Here is a 19,151-nt window from a genome sequence, read left to right as displayed (position 1 = left end):
ATACATATTTATAAAACACTCAATTTGTCCACACTTTAACACTGAGAACAAATATAGTTCAGGTCATCACACTTTCAAAGAGACACAAAGAAATATAAGTTAAGAAGGGCCCATTAGGGCTACTTTTTAAACATGAAGATTCACTCTTTTAAATTTTACAAAAATTTAGTTGTTACCATTTATGGCTAAATCCAGAACTTATAGAATCCTGAGTGAACAACTGAATGTGAAAAAGATGTGATTTGCTGAGCAACTCCTATGTCAAGGAACCCTCTGAAGTTTGGAGAACAAAATAAAAATGAAGCCCCCCTCCAAAAAAAAGACAAAAAAGGAATTCCCATCGTGGCACAGTGGAAACGAATCTGACTAGAAACCACGAGGTTGCGGGTTCAATCCCCGGCCTTGATCAGTGGGTTAAGCATCCAGCATTGCTGTGAGCTGTGGTGTAGGTCACAGATGCAGCTCAGATCTAGCATTGCTATGGCTGTGGTGTAGGCCAGTGGCTACAGCTCTGCTTAGACCCCTTGCCTGGGAACCTCCAAATGCTGCAGGTGCAGCCCTAAAAAGACAAAAAAAAAAAAAAAGAGACAGACAATATTAAATAGCAGATAATAAAAGAAACCATCTATAACCTCAAGGTTATAGATATTACATGATATTAGGTAAAAATATCAACAACTGAAATGTGTTCCCTAGCAAGACTCTTAAAGACAATAGCAGGCCAGCAAAGTCCAAATCTAATGTACTATTAAAATAATTTTAAAAAGACCTACTCTACTAAACAACAGAATGAAACAATATTTTATTCAAGCACTAACAGCTAGTGAATTCCCCATCACTAGAGTAGTTTAGAGTAATTTAAGTATAGCTTGGATAATGACCTGATAAAGATGATACAGGGGAGAGTCAATCATCATTCACAAAACTCACAAACCCGAAATTCCATGATTCAGTGAACTTTCCTGCAGAAGGAAGAGAGCACCTGATCCCCATCTACTCCTACCCATGCCTGCCTGGCATTTTATCCCTGGTAACCAGAGACTCAGCATCTCAGCCTCTGATTTTCGGTTCCACTGTGAGGAACAGGCCGGATCAATATTCACTTCTCAGAGACTCTGCACTCCTTACCAGTGTAGTAATGACACTTTCAAGCTTCTTTATTTTTTTCTGCAACAAACTGAAGACTCTTGTCGCAAAAGGAAAGTGAGTCTCTTTTAAAGATGAACAGCAAGAGACAAGCACAGCCACGATTATGTGAAAAGTCAGTTTCTGCTTCAGGCTAAAGGACTCCTTTTCTGCAACGCTTATCAAATCATCCACCTTGAAAAATAAACATGCTCCATTACTGGTAGCTCTTGGTTTGCATAAAAACAATTTTCACTAACTCTGCTTATCTCGGTATCATGTGTTTCATGTTTAGAGTGAGATATGATAAACAGAGCCTTAAAAAAGGAGTAAGCACTGATTTCTGAGAAATTATAAAAATAAATAATTTCAGAAATTATAACGAATGTAACTGCACTTGCCAAATGGATGTTTTCAAGCCTTTAAAAGGCTAAGGCAAAAGAAAATTTTCCCCTCTTAGATTATATTTGTTATTTTTAACAAAAAATATGATTTTAATATTTTATGAGAGGAAAAAAGGTTAAAAAATATACATTATATTCCTACTGGTCCAGTATACAACCATAAAGAAATAAATTATAGAAAATGTTAAGGATTTCAAACAATCTGCCATCTAAATAACACTATTCATTTTTAAAACAAAGTATTTAAGAATAGAAAAGTTATTTTTCTAAAAGGAAAGAATCTGGTAAAGCAAACACTGAGAAGCCAATAAAAGTGAGATCCCAGGCAGTGGATCTCAACAGCGTACCCACCATCTTTAACATTGAGGAGGAACCCCCTGAATTTATATTGCCAGCCAGCAGCTCAATCATCTTCTGATTTGCTACACCAATGAGTTCTCCTGGCTTGGTGCTTTTAATCACATTTTCAAGAGCTGTTTAAAAAAAAAAAAATGACTTAAACATCAAAAGGCCCTTTATGTCACCAACACTTACCTAAGATAATGCAGAGTAAGGAATTCAGGCAAAAGTTTTACAATTTTCCTACAAGGTTTACTTATTTTTCCTTTCATGGAATTCTGAATTCACCAGTGGGTCAGCTTCCTTTTCATCATATATTTTTCATCTTAGCAAAAATTTTAAATAAATTTTCCTGGCATGCAACAGCAATTTCAAATAACAGACAATTTTTAATTGTAGATATTTTATTCTACAGTGTCACCTGTTTACCTTTTCTAAAAACCAACTAAATTTCTTACCTTCTTTCCAGCCTCTTAATATAGGGTGTAGAGAGCAAATTCCTGATTTTGATAAATATACAGCCATTTTCATCTCAGCGGATTCCATATCATCATTGTCAATGACCATAAATGGCAGCAGATGCACCACCACCTGACTTGACAACTGGTCATTTTCACTCAATATCTCTTCTTTAATTAATACGTCTGTTGCTACCTCAAGTATCTTGAACCTAAAAGATACGTAAGCATACCTGGTTGAAAGACACGTCAGAGATTTTAGTTGAGCGAAAAATCATCATTGCATTTTTTCCAGCTCAACTGACATTATCCTGGTCTCTTTGTCAAACACATTATTCAGAAACACCAAGACATCACTTAAAATCCATGCTAATGACTGAGTTAGTTGGCACAAAATTTTAAACTAAGTCTGTCAAATCTTTTTTTTTTTTTTTTGAGATGGCATTAGGCTAACAACTATAATATAAAACATACATCACACTACATGTCTCAATTCCACTAGAAATCAGACATTCACTCATAAGTTCAAAAAATATTATCTGAACACATACTATGTGCTAAGAATTAAACAGGATATAAAAACCTGTAAGACAAGCTCTTATCCTCTAAGGAGCTTGGTCATTTTTCCACACAAAAAGTTGAGGTGCCAAAAATGAAGTAACAAAACTCATCAAATACTACAGAAGGTATGTGTGCCTCTGAGCTTATTTTTTAATTAATAGATTTGTACTTGTTTTTAAAGTAATATATTATCCTTATAAAAAATGATTAAACATAGAGAATTGTACAAAATAAAAAATCAAAGCTCTTTCCCATCCTACCTCCCGATCTCAGTATTACATCATACATTGTATACTTTTTCCACTGTATTGAGAAAAATTTCAAACACAGAGAAGAGTATAATGAATCCATATAAACCCAAATAAAAGTGACCTTGACGTAAGAATTTCATCAACTTATTTGTATAAGGAGAAATAAATACATACCATTCCCTATTATTTGAAAGTTCTGCTCTTCGAAAGAGATTCAGAAGATTTGAAACTGTCACTTCTGAACTAAAGTGCTGTTTGAAAATCTAGAGAGAAAAAATAACCCGTAAGTAAATTTTTAACTTACTTCAAATATGGTGCTTGCTAAACAAACATCAAAAAATTGTGAATTACAAAGAATTTACCTCCCAAGAATCCTAGCATACTTTAAAAGTTTTATAAGAGCAATTTCTCAAGAGTGGCATTCGTAAGCCAATTTCCCATAATCTCTAGGTATTTACTGTTAACAAAAATTCACAAAGCACTTTTCATTTTTAAAGGCACTTCAAAATAAATAAAATTGTGCAAGCTAATTAATCCCATAAGGTTTCCCAACTAGACTGAAGTCTGTGCTCTCAAGAGAACAAATTTCCAATGAAAGAATCATTTCTAATATATTCTCACCTAGAGCAGAGACTCATGTGAGGAGGGTAAGAAAATTATTTACAAAGAAAACATGTATTTCAATGAACAACAAACTTACTCACCTCAAAAGCATGTAGAGCTGACAAAACAACATCTAAACTATCATCACCTAATCGGGTTAAAACAGCTTCTTTTATGAAAGACTCATCAATATTCTCCTGAGCAATAGAAAAAAAAAATATTAATTAGTTGTTGCTAAAACCACTTGAGACTTTACTTTAGAAAGGAAGCATGGTTTTGCAAAGAGTATTCCATAATTCCAGTAAAGGAACATGGGCTCCGCTGCCCTGGAAACAAACTCAAAAATAATGCACTTGCATTAAACTAGGTAATCTCTAAAGGGTCTTTTGGGGGTGGGGCGGGTGGCCATAGCTACAGCATGTGGAACTTCCCGGGCCAGGGACTGAACTCGAGCCACAGCAGTGACAGCTCAAGATCTTTAAACTGTTGAGCCACAAGACAACTCCTATAGGGCCTTTTTAGATGAACAATTATTCAATACAAACTTTTCCCAGTTTCCAATGAAAATATAATAAAACATGTATAATCCAAATTTTTTTGCAGTAAGGAATTTATCTTGTTAAAATGAGAACCTAGATACTGGGAGTGCACAGACTAAAAAGGACCAGAACATCTAGGTTTAAATCTGAGCTCTACCACTTTAGCAGTGCGACCTGGAGCAAGTTACTTAACTTTTCTAATGCCACTATTCTCATCTATAAAATAAGGCTAACAATAGTACCTATCTCAAAAGGTTATTAAAGATTAAATAGTACATGCCAGTGCTTAAAACAGTGCCTTAGACACAGAAAGCACTGTTAAAAGTTAGCTATTAATTTTCCAGGTTTTTAACAAGGTTGATGATATGCAATGATGACAGTACACAGTCTGCCAAAAACAGTTCCTATTTTTAAGTAACAAAAAGAATATAAAGCATAAAATCTGCACAATAAAAGAAAAATAAAAACTGCTAACCAAATTGAATGTATCTCTACCTGCAGGTGGTGGTGGGGCTGGGGGGTAGTAAATGCTACAAAAATACATATATAGGTCAGAAGGTCGGGAGACAAAAAGTAAAATCCCGAGAATTTACAAATCTAAAGTCAAAGGTTCATGTATCAAACGCCAAAATTTTCCTCAAAAACCAACGAGAGTAGCCCAATCTGAAATTATAGAATATGAATTCTAGAAATCCTTATGTCCTATCCTTGATGGAGAAGGGAAAAGAAAATCTAAGCATACAAAGAAAGACAATTGCAATTACAATGCTTAGCCTGTAAACTGAACATATCATTGTCCTTCACTAAAAAAACTTAGCAAATTCAGAGGAGGAAGGAGGCAGGGGAAGGACATGATTAAAAGAAGGAACGATGAGAATGGCTTCAAGACTATTAGGAGATTCCAGGGACCCCTTTTTAATTCTACACACTGAAATCTTCTCATTACAACAAAAAACAGTATTCACTGAGTTTAATTATCAAAGAAATCAAGACAAACCTATTAGCAATTTTTCAGAGACAGGATTCATACCAGATCAGAAATGAATCAAATAAAGCAGTATTTTGAGTACACCAAACATTTTAAAAACTAAGTGACTCTTTAAAACTACAAAAGAATAAAACAAAAATGTTTTTTAAATATTTAAAAAAATATATATTAAAAAAACTAAAATCTAGGTTTTAATTGCCATGACACAAGTTTCAGCATTCAGTGTGCTCATACTACATGCTACGGAGAACTAAACTCGGCTACCACTTTTCTCTACTCCAGAAATTGTCCAAATATGCAAATGGTAATAGTACATGAGATGATTCTAGATATTATACAGATGAATATTCCTAATTGTAGTAACTACAGTAAAATGTACATACAATTAGCGTTTCAAACTCATGATTTAAAGTCTATGTAAAATAAGTGAAGGGGATTAAGAAGTATAAACTACTAGATATAAATTAAATAAGTTACAAGGATACAGTGTACAGCACAGGAGACAGAGTCAACATTATGTAATAACTGTGTATGAAGTATACCTGAAAACACTGAAATACTATGTATATACTTGAAACTCATATAATTAATTGTCAGTCAACCACAATTCAGACTTAAGAAGGGCTAGACAAATAATAATGAGCCCATTTAAAAGCAGCTAAAGAAAAATTTTAAGAAAACAGTATCAGTGGTAAGCTAACATAGCAAAACATTAAAGTTCAGAAAATACTGCTCTATTTGAATGACTGCAAAATCTGTAAAATACCATTTTGGGTACAAAGGCTTTATTTACAAATTAAGTCAGCTTCTATACTTATTAGTTGGAGGAACCAAAATTTTAAACACAGATCTGTCTGGCAGGTACTGAAACCATGAACTGGGTTCCAAAAGTTATCATTGAGATGTCCCCAAGTACACTCATGTTAAACTTGAGATTATCAAATTCAAATTGCAAAACTAAAAAACTCTCAGGTGAACCTCTGTATGTTAACCTATAAACTCCAGCTTGAAAAACTCTCAACTAACTCTAAAGTAAACATCTGCATAAACAGTTCTTATTAGGGTATATAAAGCTTCTGACATATGGTCCCAAGTCTTTGCCCAATGTACTCTCATATGTGTTATTAGGCTTATCTCTGTAATTAAACAATACTGATTCTAGATAGTAACTTCAAGGTTTTTTTTTTCTAGAATTAACACTGTTCATCTTAAGGATAAAAACATCACTAATGAAAGCTATTTGACACGAACCTTTGATGTTTCCATGATATTTCTCAGATGATTAACAGCCAGAAGTCTTACAGGAGCAAGTGGATGATTCAGACTGAGCATCAAGGAAGTATCAGAATCTGCTAAAAACTACAGGGATTCATTACAATAAACAAATGTTATCACCACTAAATCTGAGCAGCTTATGGTCAAGAAGAAAAACCAGAGAAAATCACCACTAGTTTTTCAACATATTTAATAACAACTATCTAGTATTAGAAGCAAAAAAGTAAATCAAAGTAAAGGAAAATCTTTGCCTCAGATAAAAAACAAATAAAAAAAATTGTAACTGTAGTATGAGTTACAACAGATAAAAAAAAAATTGTATTTTTAATGTGATTTAATGTATACTTTTGTCTACATGCAGATTTAAATTAGTGAAGTAAGGAGTTCCCGTTGTGGCACAGCAAAAACAAATCTGACTAGGAACCATAAGGTTGCGGGTTTGATCCCTGGCCTCACTCAGTGGGTTAAGGATCCGGTGCTGCCATGAGCTGTGGTGTAGGTCGCAGACACGGCTCGGATCTGGCATTGCTGTGGCTGTGCCAGCAGCTGCAGCTCCGACCCCTAGCCTGGGAACCTCCATACGTCGCAGACGCAGCCCTAAAAAGACAAAAATAAATAAGCAAGTAAATCTATGAAGTAAATTTGTATTCTTTATGTATATCTGATTCCAAGGTGAAAAGCACCTAAGAAAAATCACTATATTCACACCTAATGGAAATACAAATAAAAAAACTGGATGCAAACTATTGCATTTGGAGTAGGTAAGCAATGAGATCCTGCTGTATAGCACAGGGAACTATATCTACTTGTGATGGAACTTGATGGAGGATAATGTGAAAAAAAGAATGTATATGTATATAACTGGGTCACTTTGCTCTATAGCAGAAATTGACAGAATACTGTAAATCAACTACAATAAAAATTCTTTTAAAAAAATTGATCACTGGGAGTTTCCATCATGGCTCAGCAGAAAGGAATCTGACTAGTATCCATGAGGACGCAGTTTGATCCCTGGCCTCACTCAGTGGGTTAAGGATCTAGCGTTGCCGTGAGCTGTGGTATACGTGGCAAATGAGGCTCAGATCTGGTGTGGCTGTGGCTTTGTCTGTGGCATAGGCCAGTGGCTACAGCTCCCATTGGACCCCTAGCCTGGAACCTCCATATGCCACGGGTGTGGCCCAGGAAAAAAAAAAAAAAAAAAACCCAAAAAATTGATCACTGAAACAATGCAATTTATCTAAATGATAGGACAGGGAGTTCCCACTGTGGCTCAGTGGTAACAAATCCAACTAGTATCCATGAGGATGCGAGTTTGATCCCTGGCCTCGCTCAGTGGGTTAAGTACCCACCATGGCTACGGTGTAGGCCAGCAGCTGCAGCTACGATTCGACCCCTAGCCTGGGAACTTCCATGTGCCACACTTGCAGCCCTAAAAAATGAAAAAAATGATACAAGAGTCGAATTAGTGACAACATAGTTTACTTATGTAATCAGACAAAGGAAGTCTATCAACCTATGATTTGGAAATGAAATACCATTAAAGACGAAAGTCTAGTTAAATGGAAGAGAAAAGCCAAAATAACCATATTTTTTTTCATGATATTTATTTTCAAAGGTAAGTATTAAAAACTATTTATATGGTAACTTCCAGTAATAAAGACTTAAGGTGAATCACCAGAAAACTTCGGAAGTTCTAACATAATCACGAAACAAAAATCCACTCCCCTTTTCTAATCAATGCCTTAAATAGCCACCTGTGGCTGTGGGCGCCTCACTGGAAAGTGCAGATAAAAGAGGAAGCTATGTACACTAGGACACTGTTAGGCCGCCTTCTGGTGGTTGCCTAGGAACATCACACATAAAAATTTCCAAACAACAATTTTTCTGAAAAAAGCATCACATTCCAGTTATTTTAAAAAGTTACCTGATATTTTCCCCCACTTGTAGAAAGAGAGATAAATTGGTGGAAAAGCTCCTGTTTTTTTAGGTCTGTAATTTCCTTTAGGTGTTCCTCTAACACAGCATCTAATGTTTTGGGATATCTTAGATGAAACAGAATTACATAGTTCATTATTCTTAATAAATTTTTCAACCACACATATCATACATGTATAAAAGACAAAAATTTTTTAAATTACTGAGATTGAGATTTCAAATTGTGACAAATGGAAGGTATAAAACCAAATGATATTGATCAAGTTTGTCACTAGGACAATTTCAACAACAAAAAGTCTGTATCAAAAACCTATACCCTCCCTAGTCCCACAAAACCCCTATTTCCTTTTATATGTCAAATACATTTAAACGCTGTAACTGTCCTTCCTAAAGGGAAGAACAGTCTCTTTGCAATTCAATCACTGTATTACACTGCAATTTGTGAATCATCTCTTTATAAGACAAGAGGTACACATTAAGAAGGGCACAAACACACACAACTTACCTGCTTTCTAAAAGCCTAATAAATGGAAGAAACTGTTCATTAAGCAAAGATATTTTATTAGAATCGATCTCTTCCTGCGAACTGTATGAAATATACTCTTCAAAAAGAAGGCTGCAAAACAAACAAAAAAATCAGCAGACACAAGAGTTACTATTTACTGAATACCCATTATCTAGGTACTTTAGAAATAATAACCTCTCTTAGACCCTTACAAGGTAGAAATTTTACAGATACAAAAACGTGGGCGATGAAATCTTGTAATTCACCTGAGGTCAAATGAGAACAGCAACAAGACCTGAGACTCAGTGACCCTAATGCACCATAAAAAGAAGAGCAGGGTTTTCAGCCCCAGACAGGTTATGGAGCCAAGCTCTCACTAGGGTTTCACGTGTTTAAGCTCATTTAATACACAAGTCAAATGCGGGAGCACAAGGCACAAGTGACACACTCCAGCAGGTAGGTACCTGCTCAATGACGCACCACAGCAAAACCAGGTCCAGGTAGACCTTCAGAACTTACTACTCTAACTGTCCTGAAGATGAGAGAGCAGGATTCAAACCTATGTCTCACTACAACCACCATATTCCTTTCACCGTATCAAGTTGTCCTTCAAGCAAAAAAAGGAAAATGGGAGACTAAACTATCTTTACCTCATGCCAGCCCTCAACGTAAGTTCCTAACTGACACCTACTGATTACCAACTGTGATGTTTGGTGTGAGGCATTTCGGTCCATTTATTAATAGGAAATTCTCAACCACCACAAATTATATGTAGTATAACCCAAATTCAGCTTCACCATTAACTTTTCATGATCACATGTAAGCACTAAAGACAAACGAGAAAAATTTCTATTTCTGTTGCCACAACTATTTGACCAAGAAGTTAAAACTGAAAAAAGTGACACGGACAAAGCAGAAAATACATTATAAAGGGATATGGGAAAACTGTTAACCAACCCTGCAAAGTAAACTAAGCCACAGAAATAAATACAAATCAAAAGCATGTCAGAAGTAACAGCTTACCCCGCCAACAAATGGTCTAAGTTGTTCTTGAGGGATATATTTGTAAGTATGGCTTCCAAGAGTTGCCGGTAGATTTGACCATCTATCTCTTCAGTTTCTTCTCCTTAGCAGAGACAACAAATTAAAACTTGGGAAAACTTTCTTTGGATGCTTAAGCTACTACATAGTTTAATAACAGAAAATCTCTTCTACAAGAACTTTAAAACATGTATCAACAACAGCCAGCTTTTTACCTATTTTCAAGTGTACTTTACTATTTAGTAACTATCTTTCCAAACCATTTTTTAATACATTACCCTCATTTATCCTTTACCCAAAATTCTCTGTATTTTGGAGAAGGACTATCAACACTCTCAATGAAGCGAAAGCCCAAAAGAGTATAGTCTTTCCTCAGCTTATTATTACAAGCGGTGAAGTTGGGACCTGAACCTACATCTCAATAAACTATCTCTGATAATGGGCTAAACTTTCATCTCAATGCTTCCTTCCTGAACCAAGAGCTGTCGTTTTCTATTCCAGATTTCCCGTAAATATATGAATGGGATGTTAGCCCCAGCTTCATTACTCACCACCATCAGACAAGAAAAAGTACTTTCATTCCTGCTAGTTATGTTTCTGAAACTCATGTTTAAACTGAGATTGAATTAAGCAAACCTTATTTTCCAATAGACTGGCTAAACTTCAGAGACGACAGTTTTTTTTTTTTTTGGCTGCACCCATGGTATACCTAAGTTCTCAGTCCAGGGCTCAAACCCATGTCACAGCAGTGACAACGCTGGATCCTTAACATGCTGAGCCACCAGGAAACTCCTAGAAACATCTTTCTTAGTCCAAAAGCAATAGGACCAAATATTTCTTGTCTTTTTGTATTTACTGAAGGGTAAAAATCATAATGCAAACAACCACTTTCTAATTAACTTTTTGGCTTTTTTAAAATTTGGATTTTTACGTATGAGATATTCTTGATCTTATATTTTCAATGACTCAAGGGAGAAAAACTTTTACCGACAATTGGGTATTTATTATAAAGAATTACAAAGGAAAGTTTTACTCGGTAACATTAATTACTTTATTATTTTCTTCTTTTTTCTTTTCTTTTTTTTTTTTTTTTTAAGGGCTGCACCCACGGCATATGGAGGTTCCCAGTCTGAGTCTCATTGGAACTGCAGCTGCTGGCCTACGCCACAACCATAGCAACTTAAGATCCGAGCTGCATCTGCAACCTATACCACAGCTCACGGCAACGCCAGATCCTTAACCCCCTGAGCAAGGCCAGGGATCGAACCCGTGTCCTTATGGATCCTCCTCAGGTTTGTTAACCACTGAGCCACGATGGGAACTCCAACATTATTTTAAAATAATTCCATAATTTTTTTCATGTAGAGACTATGTAAGAACACAAAGTAAATAATAATAATAGTAATAATAATAATATGTCATTCAATTAACAAAGATCTCCCTTCAATCAACCTGCTACCCACCCGAAATGTTTCTCACATTATAAAAAGAGATAAATTGTACAAAAACAAATGGATAGCAGAAATTCTAAATATCTAAAAGATATTAACAAGGATATCGTTCCTATTTTAAGAGAATCAAGTCTGAGAAAGCAAGTTTCTGGACACAAAATGCAAAACCACATACCTGTAACATGACTAATGATGGAGACAACCAGATGGGGAAGCATGTAACGTAGAAGAGGACTGATGTCGTAGGTTTCAGAAATCCCCTGAAGCAGTGTAATAAGATCAGGAACCTTACACAAGTGAGGAAATGGCCTTTGAAGAAGCAAAGACATAGATGTTGATTTCACAAGCTAGACAATGAGTGGCAATTTTCACAAATAGTATAAGATTTATCTTAAGTAAAAAAATGATTCAAAATAATTTCATTTGCCTCTAAACATGATCATTTCTCAACTCAATCGTACATACTTCTTCCCCAAGCTCTCTGGCTTCTGTCTCTGCAGGAGCACTATCAAGCAGCCCAATCCATCCTTAATCAAAGAGGGAATTCTGGTCAACGTTTTGATGATCTGCGAAGCCAGTGAATTAACGAAGGTATCTTCCATGGTCACTTTCACAGAAATCTGACATATTATCATGTACGTTGCAGCTCTGTAATCTGGTAGAGATGATTTCAACCCCTAAATATTTTTTAAAATATGAGGAAAAAAAATCATATAAGCTATGTTACTTTATTCCACTTAAAAATGCTACTTTACTTTGACAAATTGGAAATGGCATAAATTAGAGGTTAATACAACCTAATGCACACCGAGAGTCAACACTCCTTGGAAGTGAAAAATCAAGCTGTTGACTCCTTTTCCTGAGGGGACATGGAAATAGACAAGTCTCTTAGATGACAGAAGGGATCTCAGAAGGTCTCCCAACTACACATCCTAACAGGAGCCAAGGAGTCTTCTTTTATTTGCAAACATCCACCTGTGTGAGGGAGACTTCAATCAGAAACAATGTCTGACTAAAGACAATAATTTTGGGACAGTGGTGGGAAGTGAAAGCAGTCCTGCCATGCGGAATCTAAGAAGGTGGGAGGCCATGAGATGCTTGGTGAGAAGACACAGAGAAGCAGAAGTCAATGCACAGAGAATGATGAGAGGGAGCTCCCACAGCGTAGCAGGTTAAGGATCTGGCGCTGCTGCAGCTCTGGTTCAGATTCTATCCCTGGCCTGGGAACTTCCAAATGCTGCAGGTGCAGTCAAAAAAAGAAAGAAAGAATGATAAGAGAGCCTCTGCCTTGAAGAGATTTTCTAATCAGTTCTCTTCCCACTGAGGTAACATGACTGCTAAGAAAACAGATCTGGGAGAAGGTGGCAGGGCCAAATTAACCAACGTTCATTCTTAAGGAGCCCTAAGATCCCATTCTGCTAAGTTTTTCAGACAAAAGAAGTCATACACTTAAAAATTAAATTTCATCAACCACCTGAAATAAACCGTCAATGTAAAAACATTTATATCCAAGTAAAATTTTTGAAAGCACAAAAGTCCCCTTAGGTTACAAAATATTCCTAAGTACAAAATACACATGAGTAAGGCTGACCTTTTGAATGTATGGAAACAGCTTGGCGACTATGTTGTCGGATAGGTTCTCAGCAGCCACGAGGGCAGACACGATGGTGGAAGCGTAGAAAGTTAAGAGCACCCTCAACTGAGCTGAACTCCCAGGATGCTCAGCAAAAACCTGGAAAAAAAATCATAACCAGAATACATTTAAGAGTGAAAGGCCAGGAGTTCCCATTGTGGCTCAGTGGGTTAAGAACCTGACACAGTGTCTGTGAGGATGCAAGTTCAATCCCTGGTCCTGTTCAGTGGATTAAGATCCGGCACTGCTACAAGCTGCAGCATAGGTCACAGACATGGCTCGGATCCCTGTAATGCAGGCCAGAAGATGCACCTCTGATCTGATTCGATCCCTAGCCTGGGAACTTCCATATGCCACAGGTGAGACTGAGGTTGGGGGGAGAAGAGTGAAGGCCAATTAAATGAAAGTATAAAAATATTTACAGTTCTCCTCAACTGCTTCAGGCTGATATTTTACTTCTGTCATATGCAATATTAAATAAACAAATTTAATGGTTTATTTAAATATGACAAGAATGGGAGTTCCCGTCGTGGCGCAGTGGTTGACGAATCCGACTAGGAACCATGGGGTTGCGGGTTCGGTCCCTGCCCTTGCTCAGTGGGTTGATGACCCGGCATTGCCGTGAGCTATGGTGTAGGTTGCAGACGCGGCTCGGATCCCGCGTTGCTGTGGCTCAGGCGTAGGCCGGTGGCTACAGCTCCGATTCAACCCCTAGCCTGGGAACCTCCATATGCCGCGGGAGTGGCCCAAGAAATAGCAACAACAACAACAACAAAAGACAAAAAGACAAAAAGACAAAAAAAATATAAATAAATAAACATGACAAGAATGAATATTCCTAACATTTTTAGATTGTCTCATTTTAAACAGTTACTGTAATCAGAATTTGGTAAAGAATAGAATAATTTATTTTTGTAGAAAGAACAGGTCCGATGAAGAAAGTCTGACCAAATGGCTTATGCTCCAAAACAGCAGATCATTTAATAAAAAGAACTTCTTCAAATTCCCACTGTTATTAGAGAGGGCCTTCATGTATTTTCTTTATTCAGAGGAAACAACCTTCCAATGAAATTATACATTCATGAAACCACATACTCACCTTCACAGATTTTGTCACCAGGCTACAGATGAAATCCATGAATCCAAGATCTTTGTAGCAGTGGGTAACCAAAGTTCCTTTAGCTAAGGGCACTCCAGATTGCTATTATAGATGGAAAGAACCAACCATTACTAAGGACATTCATCAACTCATGATTATTTTTTAAAGTAATGACCAAAAAAAAGCTTCATGCTGCTGGTTCATAAATACAAAACACAGCCTCTCCTCATAGTTATAAGGTGGAAATTTAAAAGAGAAGGGCCAACAATAAGTGTGGCGGCACCTGATGAAAAATGCCTACTTATCATGTGCTGCATTTTATGCGTAGTTATCTGAATCTGGATTCTCCATATTCTTAGTAACGCTACCCATTAGACTGGGTTTTTGAGCCAGTGTGATATGGTTTTGTCGCTGCTTTACAGTAACACTAGAAACAAATAGACTAGGAAGCCAGTCAACTCATACTACTCTTCCTACTGCCTAGCACTGCACATGGCATGTGTTAAGTGCTCAATAAACATGGAATAAATCAATAAAAGGGTCATTTGACGTGAACTTTGATAGGTGGGTTTGCGTACTTGAAACAATTGTGTCTAAAGAACAGCAGGATCTGTGTGTAGACCAGGGAAAAAATGATTTTGATGTTATCAGCAGAGTGAATACCGAATAGATTTATTTTAAGATACTTTATTTTAGGTTGGCCTTCTCTTTTCTTTAGCTCAAATGCTTTACATTCAAACTCTTATTAAAAATTCCCATGCCTTTTTTTTTTTTTTTTAACTAATTCTGATCATGGACCTCACTGTCATCACCCATAAAGTTAACTCCTTCCAAAGTCCCAGTCTGTTTCATCCCCATTTGTTTTCCCTTGAGCCCAGATCACTGCACTCAACCTTCAGTTAAATTCCAGCTAACAACATACATTTACTTTCTTCTACTATTGATGGAAACAAAGTGACAATGCAAGTCAGTTGTTTTACTATAAACTCATGCAAAATGATCCCAGCCAGAGCCTTCCCATAAGGCAAACATTCTACTATTCATCTGTAAATTAATACCCAACATCTTCTGTACAACTTGAATAATTTCCTGAAGTCCTTCAAGTTGTCCCTACTCTTTTAATTTTTGTAAATATTTTTTTGTTTTTCTTCACCTCTAACTTTTTGAAGCTTTCCAGTTTCAAAATTTAAAATGCCACACAGCATGGCACAGTGGAAAGACAAGCTTCAGAGTCAGATCTGGACTCAAATCCATTAAGTTACTTGAGCCTGTCCTCATCTGTCAAAACAGAGTTTTGTGAGAATCCAAGATAATAAAAGTGATGGAGATAATATTAGACTACTCTCAGGAGCACTAATGACTTGATTTTTTCCAAATTATATCTTTAATTAAGGATTGCAATGATTATAGATATGTGTCATTCAACAATCATACCTTAACTGGCAACAGCCAGAACCATTTGTGCTTTGAATTATTAATTTTTAGAAGCTGTATAACTCGCACAAATATTCTTGTCTCGTGGTATGGCAGAATGCAAGCGATGAGGCTATCTTGATTATAAAGATGGATATGGAACCTGGGGAAAAAAGCAAACAGGTAGAGGTGACACAAAACTTAAAAGCATGTCTTTCCTCACATGTCCAAACTGTGTATCAATGAAATGAACTAAACCCATTTAAAATAACCAAATAACCATAATCACGGTATAGAGCACTTAATAAGCATTAAAGTACTCCTCAACAGAGAGTACTATACTCCCTGTACTAACAATACTATTCTTATGTAGTAGCATTTTAAAATATCAGGAATTCCTGTTGTGGCAGGCTAACAGAAGCATCTCCCCACTGAATGATGTGAGCACCAAGATAATACATGCAAAGTGCTTACCACAAGGCCTGGTGTATAAATGTTCAATACACATTAGCCACTACTATTTTTCTTAAGTTGGGGTATTTTAGATAATACCATTATCCTCTTTCCAAACCATTTTTTTTGTTGTTGTTGTTATTTTGGCGAGAAAGAAATTTTACTAATAACCTTTGTTCCAAATATGCAGTGACAATTTAGAACAGCAAACTGACATGAACTCCTTAGAACTAATGAGGTTAGACTACATACCCAAGATCTTTAATAGTTCTACTTTTCACTATTGGTAAAAATGAGTTCAATAATAGAAGGGCATGCTTATCTCACCCAATACAAATCATGTTAACCTCCTGATACACCTAATTTTTCAACTTTAAATTGATAAATGTTCTCGCTACTTGATTTTTAAAAGAGATCAATGTTAGCAGCCCATAATTACTTTTGTAATTCCATTTGCTACCTGTGAATCAACCACTCCAGACACTTCTGTGCTGGCTTCAGCAGGAAGTAAGGGGACAAGTGAATAAGAAATAATGAAATGTTTTCATCCAGCTGTTTGTTCACTGTTTTGGTCTGAACGCTGCGCTCCAAGGTTTTTGCTAGCTGGCTGAACAACGGTGCTTCAAACTGTTCAAAGGAAGGATCAATTCCAAGCAGCTCTTCCAGGCCAGTGCATCCTAGGAAAAGGCCAGTTAAATTAACAAATCTTTGCAAGCAAACTCGTCTTACTCTTCTTTTACTGTTTTACTTATCCCTAAAAATGTGAATTCTTTTAGCACATGTAATCTGTAATACAGTCCCAAACACAGGTTTCTAGTTTCCAACAAAGAAAATAAGTTCCATCCTCATGAATCAGGAAAATAGAAAGTACCCCTGGCAGGGGGCCTTCTTTTTTTCCTCAATACAATTTCAATATTATAACCTGACTAATCCGGGGAAGACACCTCCCCTAACCTCCAGCCACTTTTAGCTGTTCTTCCTCTCTACTCCTTAACTTTATCTGTGGAATTCAAGTTCCGCTGCCTATAGACACACTTAAGACATCTTAACAAGTGACTGCTATTTTCTTTCCTTTAATAAAATTAAGTCAAGTTAGCAAGTTAGAAGCCGCTAAGGAAGAGGGCGGGTCAGAAAACAAGAAAATACAGCAACACCCAGGACGCAAGCTTCCCAGAGTTTTTTTAATTTAAAGGGTAGCTCACCAATGGCAAAGGCCGTGTCCCTGTCGACGGTGGCCGCTTCCTTGGGGTCAAACAACAAAGAGGCAACTTCATCTCTGGATAAGAGACTGGGATCACTTTGAGGGAGAGCGAGTCTCTGGAGCTGCTGGGCTAAGGACGTCATCTTTCACGCCAGAGGACTTCTAAAAAACGCAGGCTAAGAAACATAACCACCGTGAGAAGCGTCCACAAAATCTTAAGGTGGCTTAACCGCAAATAGCAACTTTCCTCCGCACGCAGCGCGGTCGCGGACACTACAGCAACAGCGTTAACAGCTGAAGTACAGCCTCAGCGGCCGCGCCACGCGTGTCTCAGCCCCGAATCCGCGGAGACTCGAAAACCCGCGATGCCGCCCAGACCCACAACTCTTGCTCACCTGGAGCTCGACTTCGGGCAGGATTTAGAAGCCTGCGAATCTTCACAAGTGCTCCCACATGGTACCAAAAAAATCCAGCTTTCGCCCGGAAATGTAAAGCACGCCTTAGGCGAGCTTCCGGTTTCGGGCACTACGGCAAGAGAAGAGGTACAAGCTTGCCAAATTGAGAAAAGTCGACTCCACCTCCCGGCGGCGAAACTCCGCCCCCCCGCCGCGCCAGACTTTAGGCTCGGAATCCCGACCCTACCGTGGGGTAGCGGTCGATTCTCGGCAGGTAGCTGGAAGTTACCGTTTCTGGGTGGGCCTTTTGTGAGCCTTAAGGTCTGTAGCAGGAATTATTCATTCAATACATATTTATCCAGCTTTAAGGACCAGCAGCATCGCGCAGTGGTTAAAACTGTGGGCTGTGAACTCACAGCCCGAATTCACAGATCCGTGCGAGCCCCTTCCTTTTACAAACAATATCTTTTCCTGTGGCTTTGCTTTAACAAAGAAAAGCATCTTTTCGGTTATTTCTACAGATCTCCAACATGTGGTGTTGATTGCCTTGTGTAGAATAACACGAGTTTTTTAAGTGCCGGTGTACATCTTTCATCCTTACATTTGAGCTACACCGAATTCTCATTTCTCAGTTTATCTTCTCTAATAAGGTGGAAACAGGCTGAGAATTTCTTGATAGGAGCTGGTCTCAGTGCGAGCTGCCCTGTAAATGCTGGGCACAACCGTTCTGGAGCTTGGGGCCATCCCATCCCTGCAGTTGGCATTCCTGAAGACCACGCGCTGTTGTTTTTTGTTTTGTTTTTCACTGACCCTGGATATCATTTACAAACTAAATCTCAAACTTTAGCTATTTGATGAGTTTTTAACAAAAAAGTAAGTAGGCATCTCTCTCTCCCTCTCCCCATTCCAGACATAGGAAGTTTCCATCACTTTGCGCCTTTGCTGTGATGCCCACTCCACTCCTTGCTCAAGGTAACCAACCATTGGTCTTGGTGTCACTGTAGGCCGATGTTGCCAAAGAGTTTCCCCTATGGATGGATATACTGCAGTCTGTGGAGAGAGCGCTCTGTGCTGCCTCCCCAGCTTCTCTGAGAAGGTGCAGAGAGGCAGGATTGAGACGGGATGTCCTACCCACCTTTTTTTGGATGCTTTCCTTTCTCTTAGAAGGTGGAGCTTTTCCGTGACAAGATGTCAGTCGTCTTCACTGGCGATGGCTGGAAACATAGTTCCAATCTGGGGGCCTCCCTTCTGTACTTCTGAAGATCTCTTCCTTTTACAAACACTATCTTTTGTTGTTGCTTTGCTGTAACAAAGAACAAAATCGTTTTGGTTGTTTCTACAGATTGTTAGTGATCTTCAACATGTGGTGTTGACTGCCTTGCATAGAATAACATGAGTTTTTAAGTTCCGGTGGTACCTCTTTCATCCTTACAAATAGATGTCTCAAATGAATTTTTTTCGTTCTTTATAAAAGCAGTCAGC

At 37.6% G+C, this 19,151-nt stretch overlaps 1 protein-coding gene across 1 annotated transcript in view; it reads right to left on the bottom strand.

Annotated features, from left to right (window-relative positions):
- HEATR1 (HEAT repeat containing 1) overlaps positions 1 to 17,803 on the bottom strand; it is a 49,801-nt gene extending 31,998 nt beyond the window's left edge. The window contains 17 exon segments of the mRNA XM_021073757.1: positions 1,129 to 1,320; positions 1,881 to 2,002; positions 2,327 to 2,538; positions 3,313 to 3,401; positions 3,843 to 3,938; positions 6,520 to 6,627; positions 8,468 to 8,585; positions 8,984 to 9,094; positions 10,007 to 10,109; positions 11,651 to 11,784; positions 11,941 to 12,152; positions 13,067 to 13,207; positions 14,208 to 14,309; positions 15,642 to 15,783; positions 16,534 to 16,750; positions 17,276 to 17,450; positions 17,670 to 17,803. Of these exon segments, the coding sequence (XP_020929416.1) occupies positions 1,129 to 1,320; positions 1,881 to 2,002; positions 2,327 to 2,538; positions 3,313 to 3,401; positions 3,843 to 3,938; positions 6,520 to 6,627; positions 8,468 to 8,585; positions 8,984 to 9,094; positions 10,007 to 10,109; positions 11,651 to 11,784; positions 11,941 to 12,152; positions 13,067 to 13,207; positions 14,208 to 14,309; positions 15,642 to 15,783; positions 16,534 to 16,750; positions 17,276 to 17,417 (2,241 nt within the window). The 5' untranslated portion in view covers positions 17,418 to 17,450; positions 17,670 to 17,803.

Source organism: Sus scrofa, chromosome 14 (assembly GCF_000003025.6).
Source record: "Sus scrofa isolate TJ Tabasco breed Duroc chromosome 14, Sscrofa11.1, whole genome shotgun sequence".
In the NCBI taxonomy this organism is placed as follows: domain Eukaryota; kingdom Metazoa; phylum Chordata; class Mammalia; order Artiodactyla; family Suidae; genus Sus; species Sus scrofa.
The sequence above is the reverse complement of the archived record's forward strand: the minus strand, read 5'-3'. Positions and strand labels throughout refer to the sequence as shown.